General features: G+C 47.5%; 1 protein-coding gene and 1 pseudogene across 4 annotated transcripts in view; one reads left to right on the top strand and one right to left on the bottom strand.

Moving 5' to 3' along the window:
• NRP2 (neuropilin 2) overlaps nucleotides 1–14300 on the top strand; it is a 119253-nt gene extending 104953 nt beyond the window's left edge. For 2 of the 4 annotated variants that reach the window (XM_036420871.2, XM_036420872.2), the window contains exons 16-17: nucleotides 8656–8706; nucleotides 11106–14300. In XM_036420871.2, coding sequence (XP_036276764.1) covers nucleotides 8656–8706; nucleotides 11106–11410 — 356 coding nt within the window. In that variant the 3' untranslated portion in view covers nucleotides 11411–14300. Of the gene's footprint in view, nucleotides 1–8655; nucleotides 8713–11105 lie in introns of those variants that run through there. The other 2 variants (XR_004984826.2, XR_004984828.2) reach the window with 2 other exon arrangements.
• Nucleotides 14301–17713: 3413 nt separating this feature from the next.
• On the bottom strand, nucleotides 17714–18624 carry LOC118709680 (annotated as a pseudogene).
• Between the last annotated feature and the right edge of the window lie 696 nt (nucleotides 18625–19320).

The following is a 19320-nucleotide window of genomic DNA, read 5'->3' as shown; positions in this document are numbered from 1 at the left end:
ATAATGGATCGTTTCTACGGCCGTATATGGGCTGTGTGGGCTTCTAGGACCTGCCAAAAATCCAGGACTGCTGGCTCTTGAATCTGGGGCTTCGATAGATACTCCGGATGGCTCAGGGGAGTGGGGGGAGAAGCAGCATAAGCTCGCGGGGCGAGTGAGCTAGAGATGTCACCATGCACACAAGCCTTGTGTTGCCTTCTGTGTATACTTGTGCAAAATTGAACCCTTTTAATATCATTAACTAACATACCCACAAGCAAAGGCTCTGATCCGGAGCTGGAACGACAGTGTGCCATGTCTTGGCCTTTGACCACAGCAATTTTTCTCGGGCAGCAGGACTCATTAGCAGGACATGTGGACTAAGTTCTCTGAGCCTTGTTAGAGAGCAGCCAGCTCCAGTAATGATGGGAGTGCAGGGAGAGCTTTGAGCCGGAGGTGGCCTTGACCAGAGTCCTGTTCTCAGCCGGCCTGCTGGTTTGAGACTCTATTTTAGCACAGGCTGTTAAAGAACTGTTTTGTCCCTCAGCAATTCCCTGCTGCCACCAAGGAGCTGGGAAAGGGGACGCAAAGACCTCAGGGGTTCATGTAAGCTTCCTCGTTGCTTCTCTAGGACAGTTCTGACAGCTGGTACTAAAATAGGAAGACAGTCATTTGGACCTAGATGGGCGTGAGATGGGAGCATCAAAGGAGAGCTGGGGTGCCTCATAGGCATTGGCCAAATGCAGACAAGAAGGTGAGCTCAATAGTAGTCTCACATGAAGCCCTGGGCCCACACCATAATCACCATCTGCTTCACAACTCCTGAGAGGGCCATCGTGCCTTCCTCCTTCCCCAAGGAGGCCTGTCCTTTGCACCAGGTGTTCATTTCCAGCCTGCACCCTTCTCCCTCTTGATGACATCCGTCCCTCTCCTCTGACATCCTTACACTTGCCCTGCCATCCCCCCCACCAAAACCTTCTCCCAGAAAAGCATGGATCAGATTCCTTCACACAAAGGCTTAATTGCTTAGTTCCTCCAACTGGTTGCATTCTCAGAGGAGACCAAACCTAAAGTCAGAGGAATTTATTATTCTATTATTCTCTAATTATATAATTGCATTGGTCGATAGCAAGCTGTGGAAATCGCCCCTTGAATAAGTAAAGAGATGTCTGGAAATATCTTATCTCAGAATCATTCATTCATTCTTATGTTCAGAAGAGCTGCCCAGCTTCTCAGTATAACCAGCTTTCTTGGTGAGGTGCATCTGTAAGAGACTTTTTTTAAGAACCTGTGGAATCATATGGAGTAATCTTTTTTTTTAAATGTATTTTATTGATTTTTTTATAGAGAGGAAGGGAGAGGGATAGAGGGTTAGAAACACCAATGAGAGAGAAATATCAATGAGCTGCCTCCTAAACATTCCCCACAACCAAGGTACATGACCTTGACCGGAATCGAACCTGGGATCCTTGAGTCTGCAGGCCAACACTCTATCCACTAGCCAAACCAGTTAGGGCCAGATGGAGCAATCTTTAAGAAGACATCCTTTTGAGATGTGTTCTTACAGAAATGGAGAATGTCTCGGGTTGTTCAAAGACCTAGAGCAGTGGTCGGCAAACTCATTAGTCAACAGAGCCAAATATCAACAGGACAACAATTGAAATTTCTTTTGAGAGCCAAATTTTTTAAACTTAAACTTCTTCTAATGCCACTTCTTCAAAATAGACTCGCCCAGGCCGTGGTATTTTGTGGAAGAGCCACACTCAAGGGGCCAAAGAGTCACATGTGGCTCTCGAGCCAGTTTGCTGACCACAGACCTAGAGTAAAGAAGAGGCTCCAGAATTGCCCTCTGTGCCCATGGCTGGGTTTTCCCAGCCCACGCAGTTGTGAAGCCCATCTTTATAGCTAACCGTTTCTCTGACTGTTTCTCTTATTTCCACGCCATTGTTGGGGCTCAGTGGAACCATGCTGGCCTCAGCTGCTCATCTGCCTCCACACTTGAAAGCATTATTCGGTCATTTTACAACCTTCTCATTGCAGTTGCTATTTCCAATCCTTTTTAGTGTTTCTTCCTAGTTATTCAACTAAAATAATAAAAAATAATGGCTACCTTCAGGTTCAGACTCTTCCAATATCTCAAACCAAGCCCCCTTTTCCTTTCCAGCTTGAAGCCATTTGAAAACTCAAAAACAAAAAAACAAAAAACCAGAAAAACATTTCTTTTCCATGATTTTCATTAGATTTGGCTCTAGCCTACGAGATAATAACCCAGGATGAAGGATCTTCCGGTGGTGTTTCTAAACTCAAGCCAAACCCAGCAAGGGGTGAATGGCTCGCAAGTAGCCTGACTCTGGAGCAGCTTTGGCAAAGTTTAGATTAGCATCTAAACCTTTGGCTTCTCGTAGCAACTGGGATGAGCAAACCAAATTAGGGAAATTGAGCATGTAGTGGGGAGGGGGGGTGCACCTTTAGCCAATGCTAAATTAAACACTTTGGAGAGCCAAGAAATAGCTCCTAGTCCCTCATTACTTCCCATTTATTTTGGTCTGAGTGTTGTATCTCCTGCTGGGATCAAAACAGAGTGGCTGAGAGAATTTTTTAAGGCTACTCCCCTCTAAGCAGTCCAGTGATTTAGCTGGCTCAGGGGGGTTGAGAAATTCAACAAGAGCTTGAAGTAGCCAAGAGCTTATCCCAAACAAATCATAGGCCCCAAACAAGGTGTTGACAGTGTGGCTGCTCTCAGTTCCACTGCTGATTGGTTCAACGATTTATTGCATTTTTCTACCCTCCTTCCTCAATTTCTTCCTCTTTAACATGGAAGCGATGACACCTGGAACCTGTGAAAATGAATGGTTTCAGTGATTTTCGGGGTGGAAGAGCCTCTTGGATCCTTGCTGTAAAGCTGCTTGCAGTTCAGTGGGTTAAGTGGAGGGGTTAAGGCTGGCTTCCTGGGACATTTGATCAGCCCTGCCTCAGTCAAGGTGGAGGCCTGAAAATTGGGGCATGCTTACCCACGTCATCAGTTCCTGGATTGCCAATTGGCAGGACTGGTTCCTAAGCCTAATGAGCAAGTATTGCAAACACAGACGCCCATGGCTCCCATTTGTCTGTCCTTTTCATGGTCCCCTCTCTCCACGCACACCTTAATTAAGATCGATGCCTTCGGGGAGCAGCCACGTAAGGAGAGGACAGGTTGGGTGAAGGTGGGGGCAGAGCAGCGTGCGGCCATGGAGCCCTTTTCTGTAGAAGCCGCCTTGTCTCCTTCAGAGAGCATGCAGCAGAAGGGCCCTCAGAGCTCTCTTATTTTCTGTCCAGAAAGACGATAGAGTTGTAGAGTAGGGAAGGTCCGTGGTTACTCTACAGAGGAGCAGACAGAGATTTAGGGAGGTCAATGCCTTGCCCAGGCACTCACACCTGGGAGAGTAGCAGAACTCAGGCATGAAGCAGGACATCTGGCCCGACCTGTGTGACTCAGTGGTTGAGCGTCAACCTATGAACCAGGAGGTCATGGTTTAATTCCTGGTCAGGGCACATGTCCTGGTTGCAGGCTCGATCCCCTGTATGGGGCATGCAGGAGGTACTGATCAGTGGCTTGCTTTCTTTCATCATTGATGTTTCTATCTCTCTCTTCCTCTCTTTTCCTCTCTGAAATCAATGAAAATAATTTTTTTTGAAAGAAGCAGGCAGTCTGTTCCCAGGCTGCCCCCAATTCACTACTCCATATTCCCTTCAGGTACAGAGTGATGGCCCTTGGGGTGTCTCTGCTACACATTCTAGATGGCAAACTTATCATAGGCTTCAACCAAGCCTCTCAATCTATTCTCAGAGTAGGCATGGAAGGGACTCTCTGGAGAACCTGTGTATGTCAGTGTCTTAAAATGACACTGTGCAGAAGTGACCTGGGGATGGACTGTCTTACATATAAAAGTAGCCAGTGGTTTGGCTACTAACTCTCTCAGCAACCCTATGAAGCTCCCTGTACTACACAGAAAGTACATAGAACAATGTCAATGCCAGTACACTCACAGTAGACCACAGCAGAGCAGAAGTGGTGAAAGTGAAGGTCATAATTTTTCCATAACAGAAAAAGAAACTAACTCCAAAGGATCTTAATTTAAGAAAGAAAGAAAATGAGGAGAGAGAAGAAAGAACTGTGAGATAAAGCATTCTTGTTTGAGGCCTAAATCATGCTCAGTGGGGAATTTCCCAGTTCAGGTTGGAGTGTCTGGGGTGTTTCCTCTGCTCAGCATGTGTGGTCTTACGCCACCAGGCACTGTTCCAGACCCCTTGGGGTAAACATCTCTTAGACTAGGTTCGGTTCTTAACTAGGTATGGCTGTTCACCCTTCATGCCATAGTATTGCGATCTACTGATAAGGACACTGGAGAATATTTGACTTTTCTAAGGGGGAAGGAGTTCCTGAAAAAGTCCAGTGGTTGTTTAATGACTCCTGCTCTGAAAAATCAGGAAAATGGGAGATAGATGAGACCTTGAATCACTCATCACTGTGTACCTAGCCCACCTCTCAGTGATGCTAAAGAAAGAACTCCTCGGAAGCAAGAGGACTTTCCGTCTGAGGTTCAAGGTCCATATAAATATGGCCGTGTTTAGTTGGATTGTGGTTTTGTTTTAAGAAGGCTTGCTTGATTGCTCTAATTCTACTAAAATACCTTCTGGTCGACAGGAGCCCTTCTTCCTCTCACTGTGCTGGTCTGCAGCAGTGGGTGCAGGGAGAGGGGACGGACTTGGCTCTCGGGTAGGGAAGTACAGGGTGGAGGATTTGTGGTAGGGCAAGGCAATCTCTTTGGATTCCTCAAAGAGAATCTGGTAAAAATGAATTTGAGCCCAAAATCAGTGTATGAGTCAAAAGCTTCAAGTGCCACATTTGAAACCATTCCTACAACCTCCAGCCCCCATTTTGCAGCTTAATTCTGAAGTGTCCTCCTCCTCACTCTCGGGTTTCTTTCCTGGCCCTGGCCCAGCCTCCTTTGCCCAATCCCCATCCTGTGCTCCAGCAGCAGCAGGAGTCCCCTGCACAATGCCCCCCTTTCTTGTACACCATTTTGTTGTGGGTGAGTCTCTGTTTCCCAACCACACAGGGCCTTGATTACAGACACCTGGTCCCATACATCTTCATTTCCCAAAGTCCTCAATATGGTTCCTGGGCACCTAGTAAACCCTCGTAATAAGCGATGGTTGGTTGATAGGTTAGTTAGCTAGTTAATGAAGAACAATTTAAATCCGCCTTTCCTCTTTGAGGAACACCTATCAGAGAAATATGTGAAGCCCCAAATTTCAGATAGCCACATCTTCTCATTCAGGAGAGACCTTCATTAGTTCCTATCAAAGTGGTGAGCCATTGAAGCACGTACACCTCGGGAGGGTGTGTATCCAGGAGACTCGGATCCAAGACCTTTATTTCTGTTAGGATGGGGTAATGATTATATGGAGGCAATTGTAGTGTCCTGCCCACACCCAGAGAACCTGAGAGCGGACGAGGGGAGGTGGGCTCTCCTCTGGCCCTGATGCAGCACTGAGAGTCAGATTTTAGGCTTTGCAGTCAGATTGGCCTGAGATTGAACCCCTACGGGGGCCCAAAAGGAAAGAGGGTCATATAAGCACAAAGGTTGAAAGTGGAAGTCATGTGGGTGGTAAGATCCATCCCTGACCTGTGTTCTAAATGTGTGGCCCATTCTGTTTTTCCTCATCCATCTGACACTCATAACCACTCCCTACAACAGAATCCTGGCAGGTTCTTTTCAAGTTTTTCCTCATAAAAAAAAAAAATCTAAAAACAAAATTCCAGGTCCGTAGACCCCACCTGTTTGGTTTTTTGTTTTTTGTGTGTTTTTGTTGTTGTTTTTTTTTTGTTTTTTTGTGGGGTTTTTTTGTTTGTTTGTTTGTTTGTTTGTTTTGCTATCTGCCTCAGTTCTCAAGCTAGGTCTCCTTCTCAGGGAGGTGCTGCCTCCACTCTCTGCCTTGAGCTCCTCACTCATTACTTCTCCCTTCTCCTTGCCTTATCTTTGCTAGAACTACAGGAACCTGGTGGAACCAGGTTCCACCAGGTTCTCATTGATGCCAACAGGCTGAGGTTTACCTACAAGGCTCAACAGAAAAGGAAGGTGGCATGTGAAGGTCAAAGAGGATTTTGAGAAAGAAAGCTCTTAATCAAACCCAGATATCAAGAATATTAGCAAAGGGACTAGAGAAAATTGCTATCAAATTAAATTGTTTATGTACAAATGTTTCCTTTATTTGGGTTTTCCCCAGTGCGCCATTCTTTCTTTAAGGCTTGGTGAACAGATGCATGTTTGAAAATGTTGTTAACTTATCCTCTTTCCGACCCCTTTCCACTCACACAATCTGCTGGAAGCAGTCAAAAGCCAAGTCAAGCCTCTAATGTGTTCTTCGCCTTAAGTAGACTTTAATTCTCCAGGTGCAGAACTATCAGCCACATCTAGGCAATCAATTTCACAGACCAATTTCATTGGTCCAGTTTCTTAGAAATGGACCGATTCTTAGGAGGTCATCTCATCCAGTCCTCTGCCTCCAGAGACAAGAGGCTAAGATCTCCTTAGACAGTAGTCAGCAAACTATGGCTCACGAGCCACATGTGGCTCTTTGGCCCCTTGAGTATGCCTCTTCCACAGAATACTACCTGCAGGCAATTGAAACTTCATAGCCCATGCGCAGAAGTAAGTTTTTGGCTCTCAAATTTCAATCATTGAACTGTTGACATTTGGCTCTGTTGACTAATGAGTTTGCCGACTACTGTACCTAGGACAAAATGTTTTCATAGATACCACCACCCTCTAACCCTTTTTTTTTTTTAAGACTCAGGCAACCTCCACCCCTTTCCAGACCATCCTCAATAGTGTCTTCAGAGTTCTTCTCTGAGGGTGTGATATGGAGCAAGATGGCAGTCTAGCCTCCAAGAACTCATCACATCCCTTGTAAAGACCAAGAGCAAGATTTGGCCCAAACTTCACAGATAGGAGTCCCACAATTTTTGTTCTGGCTCATTCATAGTCTCATCCAATGTTCTGCATCTTTTAACCGTGAAGGTATTAAGACCATTCATGGTTGGAAATGGGATGGCTTTCTCCCTTGTTTGTTTTATTTTTCATAAGGTTAAAAATAAAAAATCTCCAGGTTGACTTTCACAAGTTTGGTTTGATCCCCATGACAGACACCACCTGCCTCTTGTTGATTCGTGTCCACATCTTCCTTCCAGGGAAACAGTCTGCATTGTAGATGGAGAATAATGCAGGGGATGGGCGCCGAGGAGGGGAGGCTGGCACAGCCTGCAGGTGCCAGTTGCTGTGCTATAAACAGACCAGGAGCAGGCTGGATTTATGGAGGATTGGTGCCAATGGCGTCGATCCTTTCAAGTGGGGTCTTGGCACCTTGTTTTGTGCATCTCTTCTGGGCGACCAAGGGGATAAGAATGTTTTTTGCCAGGGATGAGGTTGTAATGTGATTAAAACTAGCACCTCCAAGGAAAGTCTGAATTTTATGTGTGGCCGTGATGGCTGGATCTTCAGTTCAGGTCACGGTCAAGTAGATCTTTCCCTGAGATGTTTTGCTGATCATGGAGAAGTTCAGGCTGGCCTCAAGCTCTTTTTATTCCTTCTGTTTGATACGTTAGCTGTTTAGGATTTGGGTTTTGTGGTAAGCCTTGATTTCGACGTATCAATTTACAGTGCTGACTTCAAGGTTGTCCACCTGACTTTGGGCTGAATAGAACTCTCAAAGGGCCACATACATTCCCTTGTGTTATTTTGCTGACAGCCGGAACAAGCATAATTAACTTGTGAGATTGGAAGAAGTGATAAGACCCTGTTCTTCACCACATATTTGATTCTCTTTTCTAATGTTTCTCCATTTTAGACAGGTAATTTTATTGGCTCTGATTTCTATAAGATAGACAGCATAGTGAATAGAAAAACCTGTATTACCCCCTTCCCCAAAATATTATCATAAAAAAAGAAAAAGATAGTGATAATACTGGAGAAAATTCAGAGTAAATTAACTCAGTTGTATTCAAGACTGGGCTAGTCAGATTGGATGCCCATGTTTGATCTATTCTAAACTGAAGAAAGCCAACAGAAAAATAGACGGGTAAGGAAAGATGGGAGATATTATCACAGATATGTGAAGGGGAATAGGCATGACATTCTTTCCAATTCTACATCTACATTGAAGCATGTAATGATGGAACATAACTTTCTTATATTACCATACATTTATTTGAAATCCAGAGGAGAAAAACTCTCGTATTTTGTGTCCACTTAGATACATCATCATATAAGGAGGGTCAGTATGTTATACTAGATGACAGCCGAGGATGGACATGCAATGTCATTGAAGTTGCCTTAGACAACTCAGACCTATATTGCTAATGAATAACAATCATTATAAAGACACAAGTGAGGATTTACCTGGCACTAAAGACCTTTCCTGTTGTTTCTGTTCTTCTGGTTACTGAACATAAAGATAGATCCTTTGAGGGGAAAGGCTCCGTTAATATGCCTGCAACATGATCTAGAAGCAGATGGGATGCTTGATCTGCCAACATACTGAGGAGTCGTTCTCAGAAAGGTCGAGTCTCTGCCTTGTAGCCATGGTGATAGAACTGGTTATAACTTGATTTGTTTGTTTCCTTTTTCATTACAGTGGACATCCCAGAAGTACATGGGAGAGAGGGCTATGAAGATGAAATTGTTGGTGAGTATTACTATGATTTAGCAGATAATCATGAAATTCAAGTTTGGTTATAAAGACGTGCTGAAGAGGGCCAGAAACCACCAATTGCTCTGTCAAGGTCAAATTTAGAGTTTAGAAAGTATATCGAGTCCCTTCTGCCTAATCTGAAACAGGTCCCCTACTTCGGGCAACTTTCAACATTGATGGACTTCAAATCTGGAGAAACCCTTGAGAAGGGAAGGCCAGGGTCCCCTACAGGAGTCTCTGCTTGAACCCATTAACCTCCTTCCAAAAAGTGCCTCAGTGAATGAGCGTCAGTGTGACTACCCTCCCAGGCCTGCTGCGGCTGCCAGTTCCTTGGCGTGTAGGGGCCCTTCTCACACTCTCCAAGACTCCGAGTTGGGACTTCCTGCAAGATCCATGTTTCTTTCCCACACTGCCCAACTCGTGTTTTCATTTTATGTCAAGCTCTGTTTTCCCACTTCAGGCACAAGAGGCTGAAGTGAGAATCCCGACTGAAGGGCCACTGAGTAAACATGTAGATGTCATTTCTTCCCTGGGCTCGGAGCAGCACAGGTCTCTCCGGGCTCTTCTGGGTGCCAGAGCTGATCTCCAGGAGAGATCGCAAAGGTCCCCCTCGGAGAACAGCCTTTAGACCAAGATGGATGCATTTAAGAAGAGCAGTTTATAGAGCAGCTGCTTTCACCCGACCTTAATCAAACACTTCAAGTGTAGTTATAGAAACAGAGTGACTAATCCAAACAGCACCTTGTTAACTGAACGCAGACTCTGCCTGCAAATCCAGGCTAAGGCTCCTTTTATGGGCAAAGCTGCGCAACTGGCCTCCTCGGAGAGGCTGCAGTGGATCAGGCAACGAGCACGGGGGGTGGGGGGGAGGGGGAGAGACAGGAGGCTGCAGGAAGCCTGCAAGACTCACTGCAACTGCTTGCTGACTGGGACCCTGAGTGAGTTACCTAGTCACCTAATATCTTAAAACCTCGATTTCATCATCTATATCTATAATAATAGCCCTAAACAGTTTAGCTCAGTGGATAGAGCGTTAGCCTGAGGGTCCTGGGTTCGATTCCGGTCAAGGGCATGTACCTTGGTTGTAGGTATAATACATCCCCAGTGGGGAGTGTGCAGGAGGCAGCTGATCGATGTTTCTAACTTTCTATCCCTCTCTTTTCTTCTCTGTAAAAAATCAATTTTATATATATATATATATATATATATATATATATATATACACATATATATATATATATATATATATATATATATATATTTTTTTTTTTTTTAAGTATAATATGATAATTAGACCAGACAGCTGAACCACCTTCTGGACAAAGCCAGGGCTGTGAGGGCTGAGTCCTTGCACGAATTTTGTGATCCAGGCCTCTAGTAGATAGATAGATAGATAGATAGATAGATAGATCACCCTGCTTTCTTCATGGAAGTATCAGGAAATCCCACAAAATAAGCCATGGGTGCCTCGTGCCTTGGCCACATTGGGTGGCTTAAACAACAGAAGTGTATTTCTCATCATCCTGGAGACTGAAGTCCAAGATTAAGGTGTCAACAGTGTGGGTTCCTTCTGAGGCTGTGAGGGGGAATCTGTTACAAGCCCTTCTCTTTGGCTTGTACGTGGCCATCCCTATATCCACGTGGCGATCTGCCATCTCGGGCTGTCTCAGGTTTCTCCTTTTTATAAGAATACCAGTCACTCTGAGTTAGGGCCCACCCTATTTCAGGGTGATTACCTCTGTAAAGTTCCTGTCTCCAAATAAGGTCACACTCTGAGGTTCTGGGATTTAAGACTTCAACATATGACTCTGGGGAAGGAACATAATTCAGCCCATTAGTAAGATAAGACGGTGTCAAGTGAAGTCTGGTGGCTTGGGAGACATCTGCCGCTTGGATGGTCTACAGACACTCCTCCTGTGAGCATAGTCTCAGCCTGTCCTTCCATTTAACCTGAAGCACTTGGAAGACAGGGATGAGGAGGCAAAGAAGGAAGGGTGCCCAGACACGGGGCCACCCCAGGGGCTCCAAAGGCGCCCTGAAAGTTCTGTTATTATACGTCTTTACTTAGCATTAGTGAAATTACTAAGGCTCACATACTTAGACTATACTCACTATATGCTGGACACTACCACTTTATACATATTCATGTAGTTCCCCTAGCAACCAAGTGAGGTAGACTTGGTTAATATCCCCACTTTACAGATGAGAGAACTGAGGCAAAGCGAGGTTCCATAACTTTCCCAAAGTTACACAGCGAGGCAGTGGCAGGGCTGGGCTTTGAAGCCACGCAGTGTAAATCCCGGCTTCCCACCCACGCTCTGCAGAACCTGTGGGCCGGGCTGGGGAGGCTCGGCCATTTCGCCCTGCCATCTGCCCTGTGCTTTCTGTCCTAGATGAGTACGAAGTGGACTGGAGCAACTCCTCTTCCTCCACCTCTGGGTCCAGCACCCCCGCGGCCGACAAAGAGAAGAGCTGGCTCTACACGCTGGATCCCATCCTCATCACCATCATCGCCATGAGCTCGCTGGGCGTCCTTCTGGGGGCCACGTGTGCTGGGCTCCTGCTCTACTGCACCTGCTCCTACTCGGGCCTGAGCTCCCGCAGCTGCACCACGCTGGAGAACTACAACTTCGAGCTCTACGACGGCCTCAAGCACAAGGTCAAGATGAACCACCAGAAGTGCTGCTCCGAGGCCTGACGGATTGCACCCAAATCACATCTGACGTCTCATTCCAGCGAGAGGGGCCGGTGGAAGATTACAATTTGTTTTCCCTTTGGAAACTGAATGCCATAATCTCGATCACACCGATCCAGAATTGCCGGAGGTGTGGACAGGAGGGGCGGGCAAGTGGAGGGAGGAGGGAGATGCAGCTGCATGGGGGAGGGGTGGGCACGACCCACCTAGCACCGCAGGGGGGGCGAGTCCTTGCTGGGACAAAGACGGGAGCTCATCTCTTTGGGGTCACAGTTCTCTTTTGTTTGTGAGTTTGTTGTTGTTGTTGTTGTTGTTGTTGTTATATTTTATTTCTTCGGTCTGTGAGCAATTCAAAGAGGCAGAAGAGAATGACTTTTCTGGCATAGACACAGAGGGGGACCCTTATTCTCTGCTTTCTGTTTCTCATCAACACTTGAAAAGCAAAGGGGTCTCTCCACACTTCCCACCTTTAGGGGGAGAAAGAAAAAAAAACAAGCCGTGCAGCTCATCCCGTCTTCTGATCTTCTCATGGCTCACGGGATCCGCTGTGGCGAAGGCCCTGCCGCCGACCCTGCACGCTGCGCGCCCCGTGCTAGCATTTACGTAGGATTTCGTTGCCTTTAACTTTTTTATCCAGGGGAAAATTGCCATTTTGGGGTCAGCACGAACAGCCCTTTCCTACATGCGATTTAAAACAAAACAGAAAGGAAACTTCACACATCAAACCCCGCGGAAGCACCTCCACGCGAGACGTGGACGAGCCTTAACGAGCTTTGTGAACAGGAGCCGTTCAGACCAGGATGTGTGGCTGTGGGGCTCCGTGCGGGGCCTCCGGGGGTGGTTCTGCTTTTTCTTTTCCCTCCTCCTCGTTCTCCTAAGACATGGACACATACACACACACACACACACACACACACACACACACACCCCACAGTTGTCTATAAGGCCCAGGAAAGGCCTCGTTTGATAGGCTCAGAGGTGGGGTGGGGAGACACAGGCTCTGTATTCTCTGTTGGTGCGATGTGCCTGGTCTCCCACCCCCTCACCCCCACCCCCAGGTGGAGAGGCAGTGGGGAGGGAAAAGAAGTCCAGCCCCTGATCGTGTGATGGCAAAGGCTGAGCAGACGGGAGTCAACGTTGATCTCTTCTTGGGGTTACGGCCACCACCTGCACCTTTCAGGAAGGCCGGGCCAGGATGTCACGTCGTCTCGCCGGAAGTCTGCAAACACTGTGAACCAAAATGCTGGCATCCTTGCCTGAACCCCAGAGAAACCAATGCTCTCTCACACACATACACGCACCAATCCATGTGTTTTTTTATTAAGTGCCTTGAAAAAGTGAAGAAAAATGTGTTTTCCCTCTATGTCAAAATCGGTGAATATCACACAAGTTAAGGCATTCCTTCTTTCTTAACCCCAGTGGCTCCCCACCCAGCTTCCCCACCTCCCCGCTGACCTACTAATGGAATGAACCCTCCTGCCCACGTGGCAGTCATTGTCCAGATGACTCTCACCTGCTCCAGAAGGGGCCGCGTCAGGAACGGATGAACCTGTGTGAAGGATAGGATTGTCCTCACTGAGATCCAAATCTGCTTTTGTCGTGATGCCTAAGGTTTACCTGTGTGCTGGTGGAAACTCACCCAGCGTGCCCAGCCTATCGCATAAACTGTCAGACCATTTTTGCTGCTATGGTCACCCCCAATCTCATGTGTCTCATACCCAGGTGGGAGGGGAAGGGTGAATGGGGCTGGCAGTTCCTGTAAAGTTAACTCATGGAAACGCTGGTTCCAGTGGAACGTCACCATGTTTTGTGTGCAGAGAGAGAGACTCGTGCCGACAGCTATTTATTCCTACATGTGTATGTGTCTGTGCCGCCTTTGAGTTCTCTGTAGCTACTGTGTATGTGGATGGTCACGTGGGACTCAGTGGTGTTGTTGTGACTTTGACTCTGACTGAGGGCCTGAGTTAATGGCTGATCTCAGCACTCGCTGGCACAGTGGTAGTTAGAGGTGCAAAGTAGAGCCGTCAAGCCCGAGGGCTTAGCTGGAGGCCCACCCCGCGCTGGGCGTACGGCAGAAGCAAGTGTTTAAGTGGCCTACCCTCCTCTTTGCCTTCCCGTGTAGCTCCATGTTCAGGAAGCTAGCAAGTCCTGGGGATTTCCAGGAGCAGCCTGCAGAAGAAGTTCAAATGTCTACTCTGGGGGGCTGGCTGTCTCATGCCCAATGGACCATGTTACAGCTCCCCAGAGACCTACCCTGTCTCCAGCCTGCAGTTCACCTCTAAGTTATGTACAACTCGGCCTGCATCCCTCTGTGTCCGTGTTCTCCGTGAAGCCCCAGGTGGGCCCTGAATGCTGAACAAGAGCAGGCTCCCCAAGGCTGCATGTAGATACCTCACCAATGCTGGAGGCTGGTCTCTGGCAAGACAGAAAAATCATGGATTATAACTTGGCCAGAGGGCGCCCTGGGCTGGCTGATCCGTCTCCTTAAGTCACTCCCTTTGGGAAACTCCCCTCACAGTATTGATCTCCTTTTTTGCCTTGTACTGAATGACACGTTACCTCCACTCTCTCCAGGACTAGACAGGCCATGGGGCCACAGGGTTGCTTTTCTCTCTTAGATGGGAATGAGGAGTTGACAGGGATGAGGGTCCAAGGAATGAGCATGAATGGCAAGAAAACAAGGGGAGAAGTTCAACCATCACACAGGTTAGCTTTTCCAGGGTTTGCAGTTAAAGGTATTCGACCATTCGCTGGCTGAGCCAGATCACGGGAACTTGAGAGCTTTTACTGTGATTCTTCAATGTAAAAATTAAACAACAATGTCAAACTGTGTTTATATGATTTGTATAAAGCCTTTTTAAGATTACTATTTAAATAAACATTATACCAGAGATATTTAGTTGAGTGTTGTTGGTTTTTTGTTTTTTTTGTGTGTGGTTTTTGTTTTTTTTACTAGAGATGAAGAGATTTGAGGTGACCAAATCATCCCAGCTTGCTCTGAAAGTCCCGTGTCCTTCCAAAACCCCTCCACCTCAGCCAAACCAGGATGCTTGGTCACTCCTGGGACAACCTTTCTCAGTATTGTCACAGGGAATTAATAGGTTGATTGTCTGGTTGGCTTTTTATAAAATAAGAATATGATGGAGATGGGTAATGGGCTACCTGTCCCATGGGGCTATTTTAACTCAAAGGCTTGCCTGGTCGATTTCCAAGACTATGATCCGTACAAACACACCTCTTAACGGCAGACCAGGGAAGGCCTCACTATGCAGGTGATAGTTAAGCTAAAACCGGAAGAGATGAGGCGTCTGCTAAGCAAAGGGCCTGAGGAAAGCTTTTACCTGGAAGGAACAGCATACAGAGGACGTCTGCGGTGCTCCTGGACCACAGAGGGGGGAGCCAGATAAGCTCCTTGAAGGGGAGAAGGCTCTGTTTGCTCCGCACCACCCCTGGCCTTCCTTAGGTCTGCAAAGAACAGCTCCCCACTCCCCATCCCCGTTCCTCACTGGCCCGGAAGGTCACCAGAGTCAGATCTCTTCAGCTTCCCTCTCTGCCCTCGCTGTGATCTTGGCAATATCCCGCGTCTCCTGAGAGCCCTGCTTCTTTTGTATTCCTGACCCTCGCAACAGTAACAGAGGGTAAAATGAAAAGCAAATTCTACTTTCCTTTAGTTGAGCTTTGGGGTATTTTTAAAGCCCTAGTAAACTAATAATATCTCCTGGTCTCTAGCCATCTAGTGTTTACATAAGATCTCTCTCTTTTTTTTTTTTTCCTTATCGGTATCCTTTGGAAATGTTTATTCGGTGCTCAGGGGAGGCAGTGAAATGAAGTTGGAGCAGGCCCATCCTTGAGGGAAACAGGGTCCATCTGGATGCCACGGTGCCTTTGTCCCCACAACGCTGGTGGTGGGGGTAGAGCCCCCAGGAGGGGAGCATGAAGAGGAAATGGAAGGATGAGTGTGTTCCCATTCTCCCAAGCTTCAGGCTGTACCCCTAGGCTGAGCTAAACAAAACTCCTGGGGAAAATATCCGCCCCCCCGGGGTACAGGGTGTGAGATGAGGGGGTGATTATCAAAATATGAAATGCCACCTATGCAGGTTCTCTGAGCTCCCTTCTGTCCACCTCTGCCTTCACAGTAACTTTTTTTTAATGGGGGGGGGGGGGGGGGGTGCCTTTATACAACTTTTTTAATCCTCACTGGAGGATAATTTTTACATTGATTTCTAGGGAGAGTGGAAGCGAGAAGAAGGAGGAGAGAGAGAAAGAGTGTGAGAGAGAAACATCTATTAGTTGCCTCTCCCACATGCCCCCTATCTGGGCCAGGAATTGAACCGGCAACCCAGGCATGTGCCCTTGACTGGGAACAGAACCCATGATGCTTCAGTGCTCAGGCCAATGTTTCAACTACTGAGCTACACCTGTCAGGACGTCATGATACCTTTAATGCCAGTTGCCATCAGCAAATCAAGAAGGGTCCTAAGAAGCTTAAGGACTAAGGCAGAGGCACGCTTGCCCTTGAATTCCCACCTCTCCGAATTCCCAAGCCCCAAAGCCTGCTCCCTCCCGGCCAAGGCTGGTCCTCTTCAGCCCTTCATTTTCTCGGTGACCTTGAGAGGAGCTCTTGGAGGAAGGACATGCCTTCTGTGTTCTCCCTGAACACCTGGGCGAGAGACCACTAGGGAGCCCTGAGCCAAGCTGTTCCTGCAGCCTATCCAGCAATGATCCTCTCTCCCCTGCCAGCAAACCCCAAAGGACAACTGCATGCAGGCCTGCTGTTCGCGGGCTGTGAGAGAAAGACCTTCAGCTGCTCTGAGCCTGTGCTCAACACTCCACCTGCCTGGTGGCCCCAGGTGAGCAGGCCCTCTCTCCACAGAGGATCCAGCCTGAGCAGGCCCACACAATGCAAAGCTCTGACCTAAGGGCCAGTCCTTGCACACAGAGGTACCAGCAGAGAAGTAAAGCCCAGGCCAGGGACTTGGGGTGCTCCATTCTGGGCTCCTCACCAAAACAGCAGGCCTGGAGAGCTGTGGTCAGGTATGAACCCTCCTCTAGCCCAATTCAAACGACCTCAAGAGCCTCCCTCCCTCCCTCCAACCCCATTCCCTCCACCCCAGGCCTCTGGGAATCAGCAGCAGAGCCAGGTTGCCGTGGCTTGGAGCACAGCTCTGCTAATAAATCTCCATCCTGCAGCCCAGACTGCCTCCACTGGGATCTGAGCGCCCGCGGGCTGCCTGGCTGCACTGCCAAGCCCCACACATAACCACCCTGTGGTCTGGACTCCAGAGCCAGGCAGGCAGGCGGCCTTTCTGGACTGGCTTTCTCTCGTCCCTGCTTTTCTCCTCCAGCCCCCTCATCTCACCTCCTCTTGAGAAGTTACGTTTCTATTCCCAGCCAATTGATTTTAAATCTTGTGGAAGTTCAAAGAAAGCTTGAGAGGGTTTTGAAACCCACCGATGCTCCTTTACCCTTGAACTTGGACACGCTGAGGAGGTGGGAGAGCGCTAGTCCCAGAGCTTGGGGGAACCAGGGTTCTCCATTCTGCCTCTTGTTCTGTGTCCTTGGGAAGGTCATGCACATCTTGGCTTTCCCATCTCTAACATGGGCATTGGGCTAAATTAATTCTGAGCCCTCAGCTCGGGCAGCCCAGTGGATGCGATAGTTCTGCTTGGTTGTCTGAATCTGTGTCGGACACTCAGGGAGGGAAAGCTCCCGGTCCTGAGTTCTCTCAGACTCCCTTCTGCAGAGAGGCCGGGAGCACACCCTTGGGCTTGATTCTATGGGAGAGCTGGCCCAAATCCAAGCTCTCTCTCAGCAAAATTGCTGTTTCCCGGGCCCGCCACTCGTGCCTGTTTACATAGATGTTGATGTGCTTATTTGCCTATCTTCTACTAGTTCTTGAGGGAAGAATTTATGCACGATTTAATTCATATCCTCAACATATTTCATATTAAATGCCTACTATGTGCCTTGCTAGATACTAGGAGACAATAGGTGTAACAGATGTGGTCCCTGCCTTCAGAGAGCTTACAATCTAGAGAGAAGAGACTTTGTGAGTCGAATAACCACACAACACTGTCATAACCATCATGGCAGGAGCCATGAAGTGAAGAGCAGAGAGCTGTGAGTGTGGGAGCGGATTGGGTAAGTCACCCCTGAGCATCATGTCCAATGGAGCTGAAACCTCAGGGTGAGTCAGATGACTGGGACAGGCAGGAGGGAGAGCATGGTGGACAGAAGGCGACCTGCCAATTTGCCTCACAGTGATTCTAGCTTATGTGTTCTGGGAGTGCCAGCCTCTGGGCACTCCTACACCTTATAGCTGGGCTCGGCGTTCATCTTGGTGTATATCTCGTAGATGACCTCAGTGGTGGCCATGTAGTTAACCAGAAGCAGGCAGACCTTCTACAGGCAGTCCTCTTCTGTCATGTTCTGGCCCTTGCAGAGCATTTTCAGGAAGTCACACTCCAGGGATTGGCATACAGCATTGCCTGGAAGATTTTTTTTGCACAATCCAGCGATGGTACTTCTTGAGCACCATCTCGTAGGCCTTGGGGGTCATTGACAAGGATGAGGTTGAGGTGGCTCTCATTCCACTCCCCATCACAGATGCTCTGTAGGAAGACCTAGATGAAGCAGAGGCTCCTTTTCAGACACATCAGCTCCAGTGTGGCTCCCACTTTGGGCCACTCTGCTCCATACATTTCCTTCTCCGTCTCCAGGATGTTCTGCAGGGTCCGGAACTTGGCTGGATCGGTGTTGTACTCAGCTTTGATCTTCGTGATGTTAACACTTATGTCTGCCTTGATGGGTGTAAACACTGGGGACCCAAGGCAATCAAAGAAGGGTGGCAGGTGGGACACCAACTCCAGGAAGGGCCTGATTTCGAACTGCTTGTTCGTGGGCAGCGGCTTCAGCAGGTGCTCAGCCAGCAGCGCCATTTCAGGGTCAAGCCAGCGGTGATGCCGTTTTCTAATCAGATCTTCCTCTTCCTTCCCCAAAACACTCCAAACCTACTCTGGACAGACCACCCCAAACCCACAGACCCTTAAGACCTTCCCCGCTATTTCTTTGACTTTCCCCCATCAAACCTGCACCCTATCTTGTTGTGTAGGGGTGCCCCTAACCACTTGCTGGGGGGCAGGGCCAGCCCAGTGGGGAGCCATGGTGGTTCTGGTCTAACGGTCATTATGGTCATGATGCTGTTACAGTCACTGGCTTTTTATACAGAGAGATGATATATGATAATTTAGGTCAAATATATTCAGCTCTAAAAACTGTTGCAAACTTGGAGGGTTGCTGGAATTAGCAAATAAAAATATCCCATGCAGCTAAAACTGGTTTGGCTCAGTGGATAGAGCATCAGCCTGTGGACTGAAAGGTCTCAGGTTCAATTCCAGTCAAGGGCATGTACCTTGGTTGCGGGAACATCCCCAGTAGGGGATGTGCAAGAGGCAGCTGATCGATGATTCTCTCTCATCGATGTTTCTAACTCTCTATCCCCCTCTCTTCCTCTCTGTAAAAAAATCAATAAAATATATTAAAAAATATATATCCCATGCAGCCACTGTGGAAAAAGTTCTGGAAATTGATAGTGGTAATGGTTGCACAGCATTGTGAAAGAAGTTAGATCCATTGAATTGTACACTTAAAAATGGTTAAAATGGTAAATTTTATATTATGTATATTTTACCACAATTTTAAAAAGCATTTTTATAGAAAAAAAATGTTAAGCAACTTGCCTTAAAAATAAACTCCTGTGTAATACTTAGGACATACCTACACTTAAAGTTTATTTATTGTTTATCTGAAATTGTATCCTGTATTTTATCTGACAACCCTAAATGAGGGGCTTTCTTTTTATCCTAGGACCTTCCCAGGACCACCCTTTTATAGCCAAAAATCAGTGTTTGTGG

Source organism: Pipistrellus kuhlii, unplaced genomic scaffold (genome assembly GCF_014108245.1).
Source record: "Pipistrellus kuhlii isolate mPipKuh1 unplaced genomic scaffold, mPipKuh1.p scaffold_m20_p_7, whole genome shotgun sequence".
Taxonomy (NCBI): domain Eukaryota; kingdom Metazoa; phylum Chordata; class Mammalia; order Chiroptera; family Vespertilionidae; genus Pipistrellus; species Pipistrellus kuhlii.
Note: the sequence above shows the minus strand (reverse complement) of the source record. Positions and strands in the feature narration are given on the sequence as shown.